Source organism: Orbicella faveolata, unplaced genomic scaffold, assembly GCF_042242905.1.
Source record: "Orbicella faveolata isolate gen_17 unplaced genomic scaffold, um_ofav_v1 contig_25, whole genome shotgun sequence".
NCBI classification, from domain to species: Eukaryota; Metazoa; Cnidaria; class Anthozoa; order Scleractinia; family Merulinidae; genus Orbicella; species Orbicella faveolata.
Genome location: NW_028301553.1, coordinates 1,653,444 through 1,670,233, shown reverse-complemented (window position 1 = coordinate 1,670,233; position 16,790 = coordinate 1,653,444). Strand labels below are relative to the sequence as shown.

The 16,790-nt window shown below is 38.0% G+C and overlaps 3 protein-coding genes across 5 annotated transcripts; 1 reads left to right on the top strand and 2 right to left on the bottom strand.

Annotated features, from left to right (window-relative positions):
- Positions 1-1,767: 1,767 nt before the first annotated feature.
- On the bottom strand, positions 1,768-4,391 carry LOC110040648 (adenosine receptor A2a-like). The gene has a single exon (XM_020745919.2). It carries the CDS (start codon positions 4,135-4,137, stop codon positions 3,169-3,171), a length of 969 nt encoding a protein of 322 aa, XP_020601578.2. The 5' UTR covers positions 4,138-4,391; the 3' UTR covers positions 1,768-3,168.
- A 2,126-nt stretch (positions 4,392-6,517) lies between these two features.
- LOC110040326 (histamine H2 receptor-like) lies at positions 6,518-11,406 on the top strand. The gene is made up of 2 exons (XM_089294139.1): positions 6,518-7,128; positions 10,020-11,406. The coding sequence occupies exon 2, from the start codon at positions 10,052-10,054 to the stop codon at positions 11,138-11,140; it is 1,089 nt and encodes a 362-aa protein (XP_089150265.1). The 5' UTR covers positions 6,518-7,128; positions 10,020-10,051; the 3' UTR covers positions 11,141-11,406.
- Positions 11,407-11,880: 474 nt separating this feature from the next.
- Positions 11,881-16,343, bottom strand: LOC110040512 (tachykinin-like peptides receptor 99D). 3 transcript variants are annotated; one of them, XM_020745756.2, is made up of 3 exons: positions 15,888-16,343; positions 15,086-15,140; positions 11,881-13,885 (listed from the first exon to the last, which is right to left on the bottom strand). In XM_020745756.2, exons 2-3 carry the CDS (start codon positions 15,102-15,104, stop codon positions 12,804-12,806), a joined length of 1,101 nt encoding a protein of 366 aa, XP_020601415.2. In that variant the 5' UTR covers positions 15,105-15,140; positions 15,888-16,343; the 3' UTR covers positions 11,881-12,803. The 3 variants fall into 3 exon arrangements, with proteins under 3 accessions (XP_020601415.2, XP_020601422.2, XP_020601425.2); XM_020745763.2 differs by having other exon boundaries at positions 15,086-16,343; XM_020745766.2 differs by lacking the exon at positions 15,086-15,140.
- Between the last annotated feature and the right edge of the window lie 447 nt (positions 16,344-16,790).

Sequence of the window (16,790 nt, the reverse complement as noted above, 5' to 3'; positions counted from 1 at the left end):
TCGCCAGTAAGTTTCTTAGCAAACGCATATGTATATTAATTTCATTATCATAACAATGTAATAAATTCTGCACTGAGGCCCGATTTGGTTTTGAACGGTTTTTAAGAAAATCAATGAAAAAACTCAGCAATTTGTGCTGATACACCAGATAATATACTTGTCCAAAGTTTGCGGCCTAACCCTCCATGATATAACTGAACGCCTGCAAGAGGCTACCTTTGTAACCTAGATAGGATCTAAGGCTATTGCTTTCAAGACAATGGCTAACAGGGCACAGCTGCCCTCAACGGCAGTCACGTACACAAAAAAGCTCTACCAACTGAAGGCGGGCCTATGGACTTCCGCACAGCGGTTTGACGCTTTATCCGGCTAAACTACAGGAAGGCTCATATGAGGTAGGTCATTAAAAAAAGAAAAAAGAAAAAAGAGAAAAGAAAAAAAAAAGGTGAAATATTCCTGTTAGAATTGAAACACCCCTCCCCTTTCATGCTTGCGTGAAGAATCTGCGCACGCGATAGATACACAGATACACCTGCAGGTTATTCCAAACGCAGAACTGTCAAACGGCGACCCCAACCTACAACACCCATGGTGGCAAGGCTTGGAAGTTCTAATCAATGTCGGTGTTATAAGTGCGTATACTCGTTTTTCATTAGCCAGGCGGCTGCTATCCGCGTCCTGATCAAGTAGATCTATGGCGACCAGCTCTTATGACACCAGATAGGAACATTTGAATTGGTTGCGCAGAGCATCTAAGTAAACATTATTTGAATATTTTCTGCACTGCTCAGTTTAGATTCTCTGAGCATTTTTAAGTCTTTGCACATTGAGTCGAAATTGCCCCGTGCTTTTTGGGTAAGGGAGTTAAGCCACCAACGTGCACGACGGCGACGCCGGGGACCGGCAACGTCGATTGAAAAATATATTTATATTTATATTTCACCTACGACTGATCACGCAATAAGCTAGAGTCATTCAGTTCGTCTTTCACTGTCGGAAATATCTCAAAACCGAGCAGATAAGACGGCGTTGATTTTGATAAACAAAGAAATGTAGCAAGAATTAAACCGCAGGTGATTTAATATTGTTCTGCTTAAAAAGCCTAGCTACAATCTTGATCAGCATAAAACAAGAAATAAAATCACCCCTGCCCCCGACTCAATGATGAAGTGGCGCTAAAACCAAAACGCGCCATTTTTTCCATCACTGAAATGGGGGGAGGGCGTGGCCTTAATTATTCATTAAATTATCCAAGATTGTAGTTTGTTTAGCGACGTTACAATTGCCAATTTCATTGTGGTTTGCTTAAGCTCCCTTTTGTTTTTTGATGGTAGCGTATTGATCATCTGTACAATGGTAGATGGTACACCATGTGTTTACGGCATCGTTGACATCTTCAGACTAATGACGTTATTCAATAAAGCGCGCAGGCGCCTTAGGGACACCTGCCTTAATGAGGCTGTACATGCACTAGAGAATGACATATCAGTCAAACTCGGATAAATCGCACCCTAATTAACAATGGGATAACAATTGTTTATAAATATGAGATCAATTTGAGATTCATTGTTTGTCGTTGATCTCGTGGGATGTGAATTTGGAAAGCTCGATCGGCAATTTCTTTTTCAAGTTTGTTATATTTTTTTACAAATGAAATCTACATGTAAGGCTCCTAATACAAAAAAGTTCAGCGGCATCGGGGAGTTTTGATAAAACAGCGTCCATTTCATTAATATAGTTGGGCGGAGACATTAGAAGCTCTGCAGATAGCACCAATAAGTAGATTTTTAATCTTAACTCAAGCGATTTCAATCAAACCGTTCCCAAAGGTAGTATATATCAGGTCGAAGACGAAAAAGAATTCCATCACGATTATAATTTGCGAAGCCACCTCGTTTTCCCTTCCGATTAGATCTTGTCTCACAAAGATCGTGATTCAATATCGCTGGATTAAGCCTTGTTTCCGAAATCGTGAAACTATCGAAGGAGCTGATCTTTCAACCAAAATTCGAATGGAGTCCAACTTTGGTCACTGTTTGGTCCCAAACTTCCGATGTTTAGGTGACCTGAATGTTTAAGCCCCGAGTTTTAGGGAGTTGTTGGTTTAAGATTACTTTAGGCCCTGAGTTTGCAGATATATCATTTGACAACGTGAAGAGCGGCATCGAAGCATTGAGACGGATCGATGAATAGCAGGCGGAATCCAACAAGAAACGATGAGAACGGTATGAACGGGTTCGAAGATCACTTTGAAGTCGCTCGTGGCAAGGAAACCCAATTCTTCGCCACAATTTCTTCAGAAATAAGCAGCGTTACAGAAAGAGATGGTAACGGCGTTAAAGAGTCGCTGGACGTATAGAAACTTGTGAATGAAGAGTAGATTCAAAAGATTGTTGGACAGAATTTGTCCGCCATCAGTTTGGATCATCAAATCCAGCCGGTCTCAGAAACTCGTTTGTCCGGTTTGACCATGACGTCAGTGCTTCCTCATTGGCTCACACGCAAGCCTTTTGTTCTTGTGCTATATAAGGGCGACACCACCCGGATGGTTGGGCTTCAACATACCCGTGCATTATTCTATAAAAGAACTGTAAAACTGTAAATTATTTTCCTCAAAACCCCCCACCAATCAGTCCAACCAGTCTGGTAGAAAATTGATGACCATTTTATCGTCTTGTACAGTCTTAGCTTGCAAAAACCCCCCACCAAAGGAAATCAGTCCAACCAGTCTGGTAGAAAATTGATGACCATTTTATCGTCTTGTACAGTCTTAGCTTGCAAATGTACGATTCAAACAAAAACGGGTAAGTAGACTATTTTTTAAAGTTAGTTTCATTGTGGAAGTAAAATGAGTAGAAAATATAACTATTAACTTGCAGCAGGTAATTTTGATCGCCAAAAGCTAAAAATATCACATTAACTGATAACTTGCAGCGCAATGACTTAATTTCGCCAGCTGCCAGCCAATCTGCAAAGTGACACCCTCTAAACTGAGTACAGTTAGCAGCAATTATGCCAACGAAATATTGTACAATTTTCCGAAATCTTTACATGTAAATATTACAACCACAACGACGTAAATCCAAAAACGATTTTTTTTCCCTCCGGTTTGAACATGTCAGAAGGCCAAGTTTTTTTGCTCCACCCAGAGGTTTGGCAATTAAAAAGCTAACTGCTTTTCGAGTTTCGAAAACTTGCGGCAATACTCCGAGAAAGTTCTCTCTTCAAACGCTTTCGTCCCAAAATTCTTCTCAGGGTATTTTTAAACTCGGGCACTCGTATTGTATATACCCAGGGATTTATTGCTGAAGAGCAAAAGCATAGAAAAGCCAGCCAGAACCACGCAAAATCAATTCGCAATGTTTTACAACGATCCACCGTGGTTAGCTCAATACAAGAGGCCACAAAGCTCGGTGTCCACATAATTACGAAAAGTGAAATAATTATTGCCGCCGTCCAGGCTGCTTTTCTGTTCTTTGCAGATAGTTTCGCTTCCTCGGCGGTCAACTTGCGCTTGGCGATTTTGTTGATTTGCGCTCTGGCCGCGCAGTAGATTTGCACATAACAAAATCCAATCAAAAGTAAAGGAATTATAACTGTGATCAGAGTGGTTGAAATCCAAAGCCTTGGTAAAATAGCTTGATTGTGGATAAAAAATCTCGTCGAAGCAAACATCACAGAAAATATCCAAATAAAAGTTAGCGCCCCGAAACATTTCTTGCACGTAATGACTGTGTGATGTTTGAACACGGCTGTAATTGCCACGTACCTGTCGACGCTAACAGCGCATAAATTAAACGTTGTGCTTGTTGTTGTTTGTATCCACATGAAGTCTGCTAGCTTTGAGAGCCAGTGATTTCCTTGCCACAGGTCCAGCGCCACTTTCGAAATCAGAATTGGGTTCATGAAGACACCCACCGAAACGTCCGCGAAGGCCAGTGAAGCAATGAAAAAGTTCGATACTGTGCGAAGTGCAGTCGTTTGGTAGATTGCGAGCAGAACAATTCCATTGCCGAACAGGCAAGTTATACTCGATACAGAGTACAAACATATCAGAAAAATCGAGGAAATTAAGGACAGGTCAGCAGTGCAGTTGTCGACTGTTCCACGGGTGGTGTTATTCATAGCTCCGAACATGATTCTTGATAAAAGCGTATTTTAGCTTAAATTGATCGCAGACAAATTGTTTTTTCGGATTATCTCAGTTTTCAGCTTTTTATCAGTTGTCCAGTTGCTGAATTACCTGTCGGACGGGAGAGTTGCTTGTACCAGTGCTTTGCCGTCCCAAAATGGAGCGACTTCTGAGAAAAGACCGTTTAATGTCGTAAAGACTCTGGTACTCCCTGATGATATAGGACAAGAAACTAATTGAGAAAAGTAATTATACCCGTTGTAATTAACTTTTGGCGTACGTTGGCGGATATTGGACGTTTTTTCGTCCTTTTTGCACTGCTTAGTGTCAGGTTATAATTAAAATGTCTCATTTGGTCAGCATGGTCACCTCGAATAAACAGATCCGTCCTCTTCGATTTGATCACAATTCAGATAACAACGACGCAGCAATCGCGTTTGTTTACACAGCTTTTGTAAATATCTTGACATAAATTGATCCGCTGATTTTCGCCGCAAATTCGTAAGTAGAATCTACAGATTTTGAGTTTGATACAGATTTCTGAGATATCTACGACCAAGAGCGGCATATGCCATTTTTTGAATAATTAATTTATGTAGTCCTTGGCCGTGTTCCGCTGAAAGCACTTGATGTTCATTATAACATCATGTTTGATTAATTGATACTGAAAATTTGAAATGCTTTATATAAAGAACTTTGCAAAGATAGATTTTCTGAAACGTCAGAACCAGCTGCTGATGTTTTGCGCTTTTTATCTCTAGCCTTGAAGTTGGAGTGCCTCTATTTAACTCAATATCCTGCGGTTTACATCAAAATGTCAGTTTAGTCTGGAAGATTCATTTCTTGTCAAGCCTGGGTTATCATCTGCAGAACGTTTTCTTTCTCAACAAAAAAGTTTTTGAAATCTTTACGGCATGAATTTTATATTTAGGATGATTTTTTATGCAGATTGGTTGTCCTTTCAAAGCGTCGAGTCATCATTTGGACAACTTGTAATTCTGAAAAATTCACTTGACAGCTAACCTAGACTTCCTTGTCAGGAGTGACTGTAAATTTCTGGCTTATTATGAATTCAGTCACTGAGGAAATATCGCACCAACTACAATATATTTTATTCCTGCTTTAATATTAAGCTTACAACCAACTGGTGATTTTAACTGATGTAGAATACGAAAACCTTCGAAATGAATACTCCACCGTCAGCTTGTATGATATCAAGGGATCATCAAAACTCACTGTTTTTGTTTACTTGAAATGTAAAACAACGTAACATGTACCATTTTTATCATGAATTTGAACCATTTTGAACCAACCAGCAGTAAAAGATACATTTATTTGCCACGCAGGTGAAATGATCAAGCGACTTAGATGATGCAGCTATCAAGTGTTCCCAAGGCAACATCATCAAATATGGCGGTTCGATCACGATTATTACAGAGGAGTAGGGTCTGGGTCTAAGAATGAAGAGCCTTGGTTAGGAGCCTCGGTTTCAAGTTTTCTGTGGTTCCTGACAAGATTTCTATCATTCCCAGGACGCGGTGCGGTGATAGGCTATGTTTGTAGCTGGTGATTTGAAAGACAATAGCCAATGAACATAAAGGGACATTGTGCTTAATGTTCCTAATTCAAATTTGAACCCAATAAGGTCCTGAGAACAGATACTAATGCAGACATCATTTTCGGACTTGATTTTACTACAGTTAACACTTTTCCAGTTTGTTCGTATTTTCGTAAGTAGTTAGCGCATTTTTTTGGTTTCTTCTTCGAATATTTCTCAGTGGAGATAGTTTTGCAGGCTTAAACGTGGTTGTAATGATAACAATATTTACATAGCAATCTTTTACTTTTTTACTTTTTTACAATTTAACATAAAAAGAGAGGAACAAAAGTCTATAAAATCTACCATTTTAAAACAAACTTGAAATTGAGCATTAGGATCAAACAATGTAAAACACATTAGCAGGCAATTCTTAATATTGCTTTCTAATGCAAAAAACTCATTATTTATTTTCTTATGATAAAGAATCAGGAGAAAGAGCAGAGAACAAGAGTCCTTATTCGTCTTGTGATCTGTTCAGTGTTAAACAAACAATTAACCTCCCTGCATAACAACACTGTTTTTACTGGGTTTCTCAGGACATAAAACTCAACAAACAGCTATCGGTGGTTTTTCGAGGTATCCAGAAAAAGTAAACGGTCATTTAACACTGTTGGAAACAAAACAAAACAAAACACAAAAACAAAGAAAAAAAAATCCAAACAAGCATACCTACGTGAACGTAACTTACTTTAGTCTAAACACCAATGGAAACTTAATTCTTTTGTTTTTCACTTTATTGACAGTTTGAACATTTTTTACTTCAGATATTCTTTAATTACTTCAATACTTTCACCGCTCCTCAGTCGGCTTATTCTTAATCTACATAAAGTATTTTATTCTGTATCTCGTGGACGGAAATGCGATCGTCCCGAAAAAACGGTGCGAGCGCGCACTACAAGCAACAACAAAACATCTCAGAGTAGAGACTGAGATTTCAATGTATACTCATTGTTGTAATGCGAAACTAATGTCTAAATAGTAAAGTGGTTAACGTTTACTTAGGCCAATATAGCACACAAATTACGCCGGACGTTACTCATGTCATATTGACAGGTTTCAGAGAGCGGCGGCTCAAAGACACCGATTTTACTTGGCTGCTCTGCTGCAGCTGTTTTCTCTGATATATTTTTCTTTCTGTTACTTCAGTTTCAGATATTATATATACCAGGTTAATTTCAGTGACTTTAAATTCCCTCTCGCTTTGAAAACATTGCTGCAAGTTTATTCGAATGACAATACGGTGACGTAGACTTCAAAGGAATATTTTAGAGGCAAGATTTTTACTACAGTGCATTTCTGATTGTGTTATAGAATAGGAAGGCAAAGAGGAACATAGCCCTACAAAATTACTGTTGAAGTGCTTTTCATATCATTTGCTAACAAGACCATAAACAAGGTGAGAATTTTGTTCTATTTTATCTTTGTAATTTCAGCAGTGTATTGTCAAGTCTTTATTACAAATTTGAATAATTTGTCATCCCTTATGATAATAAGCTTTTAGTGCCATTCGTCTTGAATACGAAACTTGTCAGTGACTTTGGACAGTGGTTTATTTCAAAAACGGTCTTTTAGGAAACATCATTGATTTCTAGATTACTGACAAAAGCCTGCAACCATTTCTCATTCACTTGAGCAGTCAATAAAACCTTACGGGAACTCGGAAACTGAAAGACGAAACTGTTAGATAAAAAAAAAAATTACAACTCGCAGAATTTTTACCGATTTGCATTTCACCCTTAAACTATCTGCAGCATGTAAAAATGACTAGATTTGTCTGAAGGGTTAACATTTGTGAGCTCAAATTAACAGACAAGTTTTAAAAGCTAAATAGCTAATAACAAAGCTGTCTAAATCCGAAAATTAAATGAATAATTCGTGGACCAGAAGTAAGTGGTTAAAGCTAATATTTTAAAGAAAAATTGAAGAACATATAAATGTCAGTCAGAATAAAACGAACGTTCGTGAAATCATTTTTTCTTGATAACCCTCAAAAGAAGAAAGCATTAGAGTATGGGGAATTTTTTACTGATTTGCATCTCTGGCAACAACACAGAGAAACAATTTCTTCTGTTTTTATCGCTTTTGTGAAGTTATGGCCAGAAATTCGTTAGCAAATTGTTTTTTTCTCTTTCGCACGTTCGTGAACGTTTCTATAACCTTCATCAACACAATATTGAACATCATACTAGTTGGTTTTCGCAGATGAAACGGCATAGATTTTTTTGGAATTCAATATCAATAACAGCTTAAGTGCCAGAAACAGGTTTCAAAGCAAATATCAATGGTTCGTTGAGGCCTTGAATACAACAAATGACAAAATGTTGACGTCAGTCATCTCCACTGGGTGCATTATGTATTGTGCATCATCTGTGCCAGTCTTTTAATGAACCAGCTAATCCTTTCATTCATTGCCAAGTGTTCTTAGTGACTTATTTTACTTAAAAATTGCGAAACACGCAAGAACCCTGATGAACTCGTTATGAAGCGTTCAGACCCCGAGATTGAATTCTAAAAACGTATCGCATTCTAAGGACGTACAGTCCTCTAGCAGACGCTGATATTTTCTTGCTATAAGAAAGTCATGGCGGTCCCGGTAGTAAGCAGAATATTCATCTAAGTGTTTGTTGATATTGGTTGTTATTTGGGGCAGTCTCATTTATGCTTCAGTCACGTGATTGGCCTTGCCAAAAAGGCATTAAGCTATTTCAGTGCTATGCTATAGTACGCATGAAACAAATACCACGTGACAACTACGAAAAGAAAAGTAGAAATCCAATTAAGTAGCTATTTAACAAGTGAGATAGTTGTAAAGGACGTCTAAGTTCAATATCAGCTAGCAGGGTGATTACATTTAAAGCTCTCTTGCTCCTTGTGGTCATGTTTTTAAGCTCTGCCTGAAGGCCATGTTCTCATCACCTTTTCTTTGCAATATCTTCGCACTAACTGACAACTTACAACGGTCGTACTTACAGCTTATTTTGGAAGCTGATAATAAATCGATGCAAACACAATACATATGCTATCAAAGACTGATTTTTGTTCAATAAATGCATGTAGATCGAAACTGGATAAATATTTTGTCTGAACACCTTAAGGCTGTTAAGGAATCAAAATCTTGCTGAATATTTGATGAGCTACCAGGATAATTGTTAGTTTTAGCAAAATAGTCATAGGCTTCGATCGCTCAGATGCCGTTTAGCGGAAGTTTTATGTACTTTATGTTTCTATTCACAGAAACATCATTACGTCATCCAATCTGCCAATTACTTCCTCGTTGGCCAATCACTGAGGCGAATTTGCGTGGTATCACTTGATTTTTTTTTTGACTTTATCGCACTTTCCATATAAGGTAACGTCTTACTAAAAATTCGAATTATTGGAGGTTATGAATTATGTTAAAATATACCGTTTGATTCTTTATTTCTTTGATAGAAATGTAACGGTGTTTCGTTTTGGCACTGTGGCTCAAGTGAAAATTAACACGCTTTTTTTTTCAGGAAAAAAAGTGTTTTTCTTTTAATTTAGAGTCGCCCGAGAACCGTTTATTTGATCGAAGCTATTTGCTTTCCTGCAAAACACGGATGTATAAATAGATCACCAGCTGAGAATTGTGTCGGAAATGACACGATAGGAAACTCAGTTTGTTTTCTTTAAAAAGAAATATATATTCCATTAGAAACGCTTTCCTCTGTGTATGACTCAAAACTGCTCTCCGTTAAAAGAAAACCTGACCTACAAGAGATATTACTGTAGTACCTTTTCTGAGGGATTAGTTGGTTTACATCTCACGGCATGCAATTTCTTTCGTAACATCGTCTTATTTCATTACTTAACAATACCTCGCGCTATCACTGACCGGCACCTGAAGGGCGAATATATATTAAAACGCAATTTTAATTTTGATTTATACTTCCGCGGCTTTCTATTCCTTTTTTTTTTTTACCTTTTGATCAAATCAATAGATTACAATTGCAATACTGTCTCTTTCTGTTAATGCTTCCCGATGTTTGCTTTTTTTGACACATTTCGCATCTTGTTTGCTGATCATTAAATGCATAAAATTCAAAGTGTAGATCATACAATGTGCTGTCATTGTCGAGAGTTTTCTGAAGCTTTACTCGACAACTTAAACACTTCTTGAAGGTATTGAGTAATGACGATTTAAAGAAGAGGCGACGATTGTACTATACCCTGTGAATGACGAACAACCAGACAATAAGATTGTCAGCCATTCATCGTTGGAGTGGAAGTTTCTCAATGTATACATAACTACTCTTTACATTTCAGGGTTGTTTTCGTATCTCAACGCGCGTGAAGTCATGAACCAAACTAGTGATCCTCCGTTGAATGACATGCTGACTTCAATACCTGAAGTGGAATCCATTTGCTTTGGAGTTATCCTCTCTCTACTCTCCATCTTTACGCTTCTTGGTAATAGTCTGGTGTGCCTTGCAGTTTGGAGATTCAGGAATTTAAGAAGCCTGACTAACTATTTGGTTTGCAGCTTAGCTGGCGCGGACCTGCTAGTTCCGATACTTCGAGTAATTTACATTAACATTTCAGTTTATGCAGGACAGTGGCCGTTTGGAGAAACATGGTGCCACATTTCTTCAATGTTCGGCGTCCTTTTATGCGGAGCTTCTATCCTTCATCTTTGTGCAATCAGCATTGAAAGACTTATCGCGATAAAATGGCCGCTGTCCTACGACATGAAGGTGACCCCAAAACGAATTGTCATTTTATTGATTTACATATGGCTGCAGTCGCTTGTGTTAGCGATTTTTCCCGCCTTGGGTCTCGCTGAGCACCGCTTTAACCCAGTCATGGCAGAGTGTGAGATAAACTGGCTGAAACATCCAACTTTAACCATACTTTTGCTTGTATTTTATTTCTTTTTACCTGTTACAATAATGATAGTTGCCTATGTCATCATTTTCAAAGAGGTCCGTAGAAACACTCGCAGAATTTCTGCGATTGAGTGTGCTGGAAATCAAGGAGCGAGCAACGTTTTAAAAAGAGAAATGAAAGCCGTGAAAACGTTAGCTGTTGTGGTGGGTGTGTTTTTTATTATGTGGATGCCTTATTTTGTGACAACAACGATCCGTGCCTTTGGAGGTGACAGCGCGATTCCTGGAGCGCTCCAGAGAACTGTCATTACACTGGCTTATGGTAACTCGTGCTGTAATTTCGTTATTTACGCTCTCATGAACACTCAACTACGGAATGCATTCTATCAAGTATTGAGAGGTTGCTGTGGCAGGGACACAAGGCTGGAATTGAATTCCACCAGAGCTTTGCATTTGACTGCAATTGACACAAACAAAAAGACTAAAACAGTCAAAGCGAAAAGATATCGAAAAGAAAATTCCGAAGAAAATGATAAGCAAAGGACAGGTCGAGACAATTAAGTATTATTTTAATTTCAATAGCAGTGTACATAATGCTGACATATTGCTTCCAAGAAAGAAAACGCCATGCAAAACAAAGCCATGGTTTTCATTGTTGTTTCACGGTAATACCGGTAAATATGCAACGTGCGGGTAAAAAAAGGTGGTATTACTAAAAAAGAGAGAGTTCTCACGAGATTTTACGAGAAATTACAAAACACTATATGAGAAAATTTGAGTTTCACATTGCCTTGGAACGATGATTAAAACTGGATTTCTCAGCGGGATTATCATCTGTTTTTATTATTACATTTGAAAGGCTGTTGCTGTAATGAGAGATTTCTTAATTGCGCAGTCAGAAATTCAACTCAATGACTGATTTCTTACGGCTTCATAGTCTTAATAACGATTTTTCAGCTGTCCCCTGGTCACACTGACTTAACGTGGAATGTGTTAATTTCCTTTAAGAGGCGCAAATTGTAACAGCAAACAGCAAACCTGCTGCTAATCACCATTGAGATCCTTTAATGTTTTTTTTAAGGTCAACAGCCCAGTATAAAAAAAAAAACACCGAAACTTGTTATATTGCACAACTTGGGGTTGTCGCCATCAAATATTGTATCACTTGATGTTCTTTCCTCGCTCAATCGTTTAGTTTGCTACCTTTGATTCAGGAAACGAAAACTCAAATTTAGCGAGATTTTAGGTTTCATTTCATTTAAAACTCTCTTAACAGTATATTCCTTAGAAAACACCACAAGTAAAAGAAAGGAAAACTCTTTTACTGGATTATCAACTGATCATTACGTCAACAACTCGTACGGCCTATGAAGCACGCTTTCTTACATTTTTTTTTCCAAATAGATACGTATATTTTACCCAAGTGAGCCAGACATGGAGCGCGCTGACTCCACACACACTCGTGTACACACACTTTATTTCAATTGAATTTAGAAATTAATACAAATGTAAAACTGATCCGCTGGTAGCATAGGGCTACTAGGCTGAACAGTTATAATCAGATTACTGAAAAACACAATAATACATGACAAAAAACTAGCGAGACAAAGAAAATTGAAAATATTAATAGTATGTTGCCCGCGCCAGATAACTTAAAGAATATACGATGAGAAAAAAAATAACATTTAGGCATTAACCATTTTATCAAGTTGAGTAAAGAAAAGCAAGTCATAAGAAGCTATAAGACTTAGCATTTGTATTTCTTTAAGGCTGCAGTGATTTGGGAAATATCCATCCAATCATGCTGTGTTAGGCTATCATTCAGAAAGGAATGAAATTTAGCTTTAAACTGTTTTCTAGGGAGCTTAAAGATGTGGTATCTCATTCCATACTTTTGGCTCAACTCTTGAAAATACAGTGGAACCCCGTTAATAGACCACCTTCGGGCCATGGAAAATTGGTCGCATTAACGGGATGGTCGTATTAAACTGGTTCTTTAAATAAGAAAATGACTGACTGAGCTTTTTTTTGGGCCAGAATAAAGTGGCCGTAATAACGAGGTGGTCGAATTAACGGGGTTGTCATAAGGCGGGGTTCCACTGTACATTCTTTTGTTTTTCTAATCTAGAGTGTTTTATATAGAATTTATTAGAGGCGGAGGATTGAGTGTTATAAGAATGAATGCTCCTAGCATTCATGAACAAACTTGTATCGTATTTCGAGCTCAGAGAGAACTTGTAAAAACAGCCTTAACCTTTCTAGGCGGAGAACTTGGGCTTTTACTATTTTTATGGACACTTTCACGTTTTTCTGGATTCGATTTTGGCAGCCCTGTTATCAAGGTCACGCCAGATTTCTTTCGATTTCTTTCCTTAAAACAAATAAAGCAAAGGACTCTCCTGAATTCTGAACGAAATTTTTCGCAGAAAATTGGGTAAATGAACGGGTTGATCGCGCTGTTAGCAATCCCAAACCATGGGAGAACAACATTGACTTTATATGGAATGAGGTTCCAGTACACTTCCGGGGCAAACTGCCACAGCACTTCCGCTGCCTGCAAAGGAAGCCAACACAGTGCAAACACGATGACAATGGTAATCAGCATTTTAGTGGGTTTGCGTCGCGTGACCCTGATCCTTTCTATTTCCAATTCCGAGTGCTGGCCTGGAGCAGTGCTCTTCCAGAGCCTCACCCCAATGATGAGGTAAAGCGTCGCGATTGTTACCAAGGGAACGACGTAGCAAAACACAAGAAAGAGAAGTGTATAATCGCTTGAGGACATTCCACTATTTTTCCAACTTGGAACACACATCTGCTTCTTTGCGACGACTTTCACTGTTGCCACCAAAAACTGAGGAATAGCAAAGCTGATACCAATAAGCCATATGAGCACAATACTCCATTTGATACACCGTTTGGTCAGTATCTTCTTCAGGGGGAAAAAGATTGCACAGAAACGGTCTATGCTAATGGCGAAAACGCTGTAAACAGAACTTGCGACCGATAACGCCTGAAGAGAGATAGCCAACCGACATGTGATCTTCCCCATAATACCACCAAACCAATCAAACTGGTTGAAAAAAAAGTTGACCAAGTAGACTATGACTGGAATCATTATGAGGTCAGCGGCTGCTAGATTGACAATAAGGAGATCCATTGTAGTGCGCATGGGCGTTCTGTTGCGGATCACGTGGATAATGATTGCATTACCAATCAGATCAAGAAAGATGATGGCTGATGCCAACACAGTTAAAACAACTTGCATGTGGATGCCAATACTTAGGTCAATTCCCGCTGAGGAGTGTTCTGGAGATCGAGAAATGCAGGTGAGAAAATAAGACAAGAAAGACAGTGGTGGGGGTGGGGGGGGGGGGGGGTTCCATATAAAAGGACGGGGGTGCTCGTCAGGGATTAAAAACGTGGATAATTGAATCTTGCAAAGTACACAGCAGAACTTTCGATCATGGCACCTTTTATTGGGTACTGAGCCGAAAAAAGTCAGTGCCAGTTAATATGCTGCTTTAGAATTGGTATCTCTTAGGAGAGGAAAAATTTCAAGCCACGCCCACAAAACAGGGTCTTGGTACTTCTTAGGAGTTCTTTTCAAAATTTCCGACGAGAACCTCCGTCCTTTTTTTATGGGAGTCCCACCCCCCTCCCCCGGGAATAAAGACCAACATTAAAAAGTTTTAATAATTAAAAATTTTACCAATTAGTGGAAGTCACCCGGCAAGGCTGTTGTATCACAGGAAAGTCTCCAATTTATTTACCAGTCGTGAACTATAACCAATTAAATTTAACACGCCAAAATAATGTGATAAGTGATACCACAATTAAACAAGCAAACATTTGCTGACTGTTAGTAAAGTCGTTTCGACTGTTTAAAATTTGTTTTGCGCTAGATGAAGATAAAAATTGTGGAATATAATTTAAGATCATACATTTCATTATCTTCGTGTTCGTTCGGATGCATGATGTCAGACAAGATGTCCGTGAAAGTGGGCTACTTATGGAAATTGAATAACTGATCTATTGATCAGTGGAGATGGCGGAAATTGCATTGAGTATAACAATGGAATGGACAAAAGAAATTGAAAATACTGCAAACAGAGTCAAAGCAAATATCCGCCACGAAAATATCTGAGTAATAAGAGGATACTCTTTGATCAACGCCAAAGTGAAAAAAAAAAAAGAATTCACGCGACGACTTGCCAAGGAATTTTAATCTGTCTGAGTAATCAATGATTGCAAATCAGTTTCGCATACGTTGTGTGTTTCATGATTTTTTTCTGCTTTACTGTGTGGCTCGTAATTTTGTTCTTTTTTTACCGATGTTTATAGAAGAAATTGTACGTATTTCCTTCCACCCTCTCATGCATAATCCCTCGCTTAAATTAAGTCTGCAGTTCTCTAGAAAAAATCAAGCGGAAATTTATATCATTGAGATAACAGTGAACATCTAGTTCCATTTTAATGTGATATTAAAGTGAAGATCGTGTCACAAACCTGTTGTCGAATTATTCATCGTTAATAAAAATGTTCTTCTTCACTTATAACTCAGCTGAAAGGACAAACAAAGGTGAAGGCAGGACTTAAAAATACTTGTTTTGTTTTTGTTTTTTCACAAAGCAAGTAAACGAGAATTATTGAAGGCTTTTTTAGTCACAATCTTGGTCCTATACTAAAGGAGAAACGTTCATTGATGACAAATCCTTATTCTTAGCGAGAAGCCATCAGACGTCGCCCAAGTATTCCACCGATGGGGCTAGATTAAAAACAACGAAACCACACTGTCATAACATGTGTTTCCTTCTCAAAGGAGTCGCAGATGGAATATTTCACAACTGATTTCATTATTTGTAAATTGCTTGTCGAATTATTTATCGTTAAATAAAACGTAGTGCTTTTTGTTTTCTTTTCAAGTATAATTTTTTACATGAACTGCTGTAACGATTGAGAAGGCCATTACTAAAAATAGCAGCCTGATTACCGATATTTTTGCTCAAGTTAGTCGCAAATGCTCACAAAGAGATCCAAGATGTCAGAGCTACAATTCAACTACACTTTTTTTGAGATTGTTTTTGGAAAAGGATATTTTACGGCGAATTGCGGTAAGAGTTTATGGTCAATATGGACGGGAACTCATCACAAACATTTCACACATTTAACCGATCCTCTTCAAGCATTTTTGTTTCAGAGACAATGGCTATCTTTAGTTGTAAGATATCTTAAACCTTGTAATTTCAAATTTCAAAGCCAGCCGTTCAAACCTAATTATTGTTCCCACCGTTGACTAACACACATTTACCTCACAATGACCAACTGCCCTTCACAAGAAGCCTGAAAGAAATACTGTTATCTTCATTCTGTTTGAAGTTTCTTCAGTTTAAAGGATTTCCAGCACATTCCACATATGCGTTTACTGTAAAACTTGTCTGCAGTTTAGACGCAAGTCGAAGCAATAATTTTTTATGATTATGATTACTGATAATTATAGGGCAGAATGTTATTGACATGGAATTTAAAATTATGTCAGTTCAATATAATAATTATCTTGAAAATGCCATCTGATTGGCTAGCAGAAAGCAGATTTTACGTAATACTTGCCTGCCGGATATGATGAGAAAGAAATGAACACGCTATTCGTTAACTTTTTGCTCCTTTCCTAACTTTATGTGCCTTAAGTTCATTTTTTTGCGGTTTTCTGATGCAAATCGTGTTGAATAATGAGCGAAAGCTTTGCTAAAAGTTGAGGGTGTACGCTAACATAAACAGAATACTTGTGTGTGACAGTTTACCGATTACCAAAACCAATCTGGCAGGTGATTTTTTTCGGATAAAATGGAAATTATTGAACATGACAGTTAATTTAAAGGACGCTTTGCCTTTCTACGGAAACCACAACTTTGTACAAGCTTAATTTAACGCGCGACCGAAGAACGCTTTCAGTGAAAGCCAATTAAGAAAACGTACAGGTCCGTCGCAAACAAAGTAATTCACTTTTTAGCGCAATTGCCTGCAATGTATGTATGTTCTGCCAACTAATGACTTACTCCACGCTGATAACGATAAAATATCACATAACAGCAGATACGTGCTGTGCTGAATTTAATTATGTATGTATTGTGATAAAGTTTATGTTTAATAAATCTACTACTAAGAGCTTGAAGAAAATCAATAATTTATTTCCAAAAGACCACATAGAACATTC

Coding starts and splice junctions, on each gene's coding strand:
- LOC110040648 (XM_020745919.2), bottom strand. CDS start 4,137: ATGTTCGGAGCTATGAATAACACCACCCGTGGAACAGTCGACAACTGC.
- LOC110040326 (XM_089294139.1), top strand. CDS start 10,052: ATGAACCAAACTAGTGATCCTCCGTTGAATGACATGCTGACTTCAATA.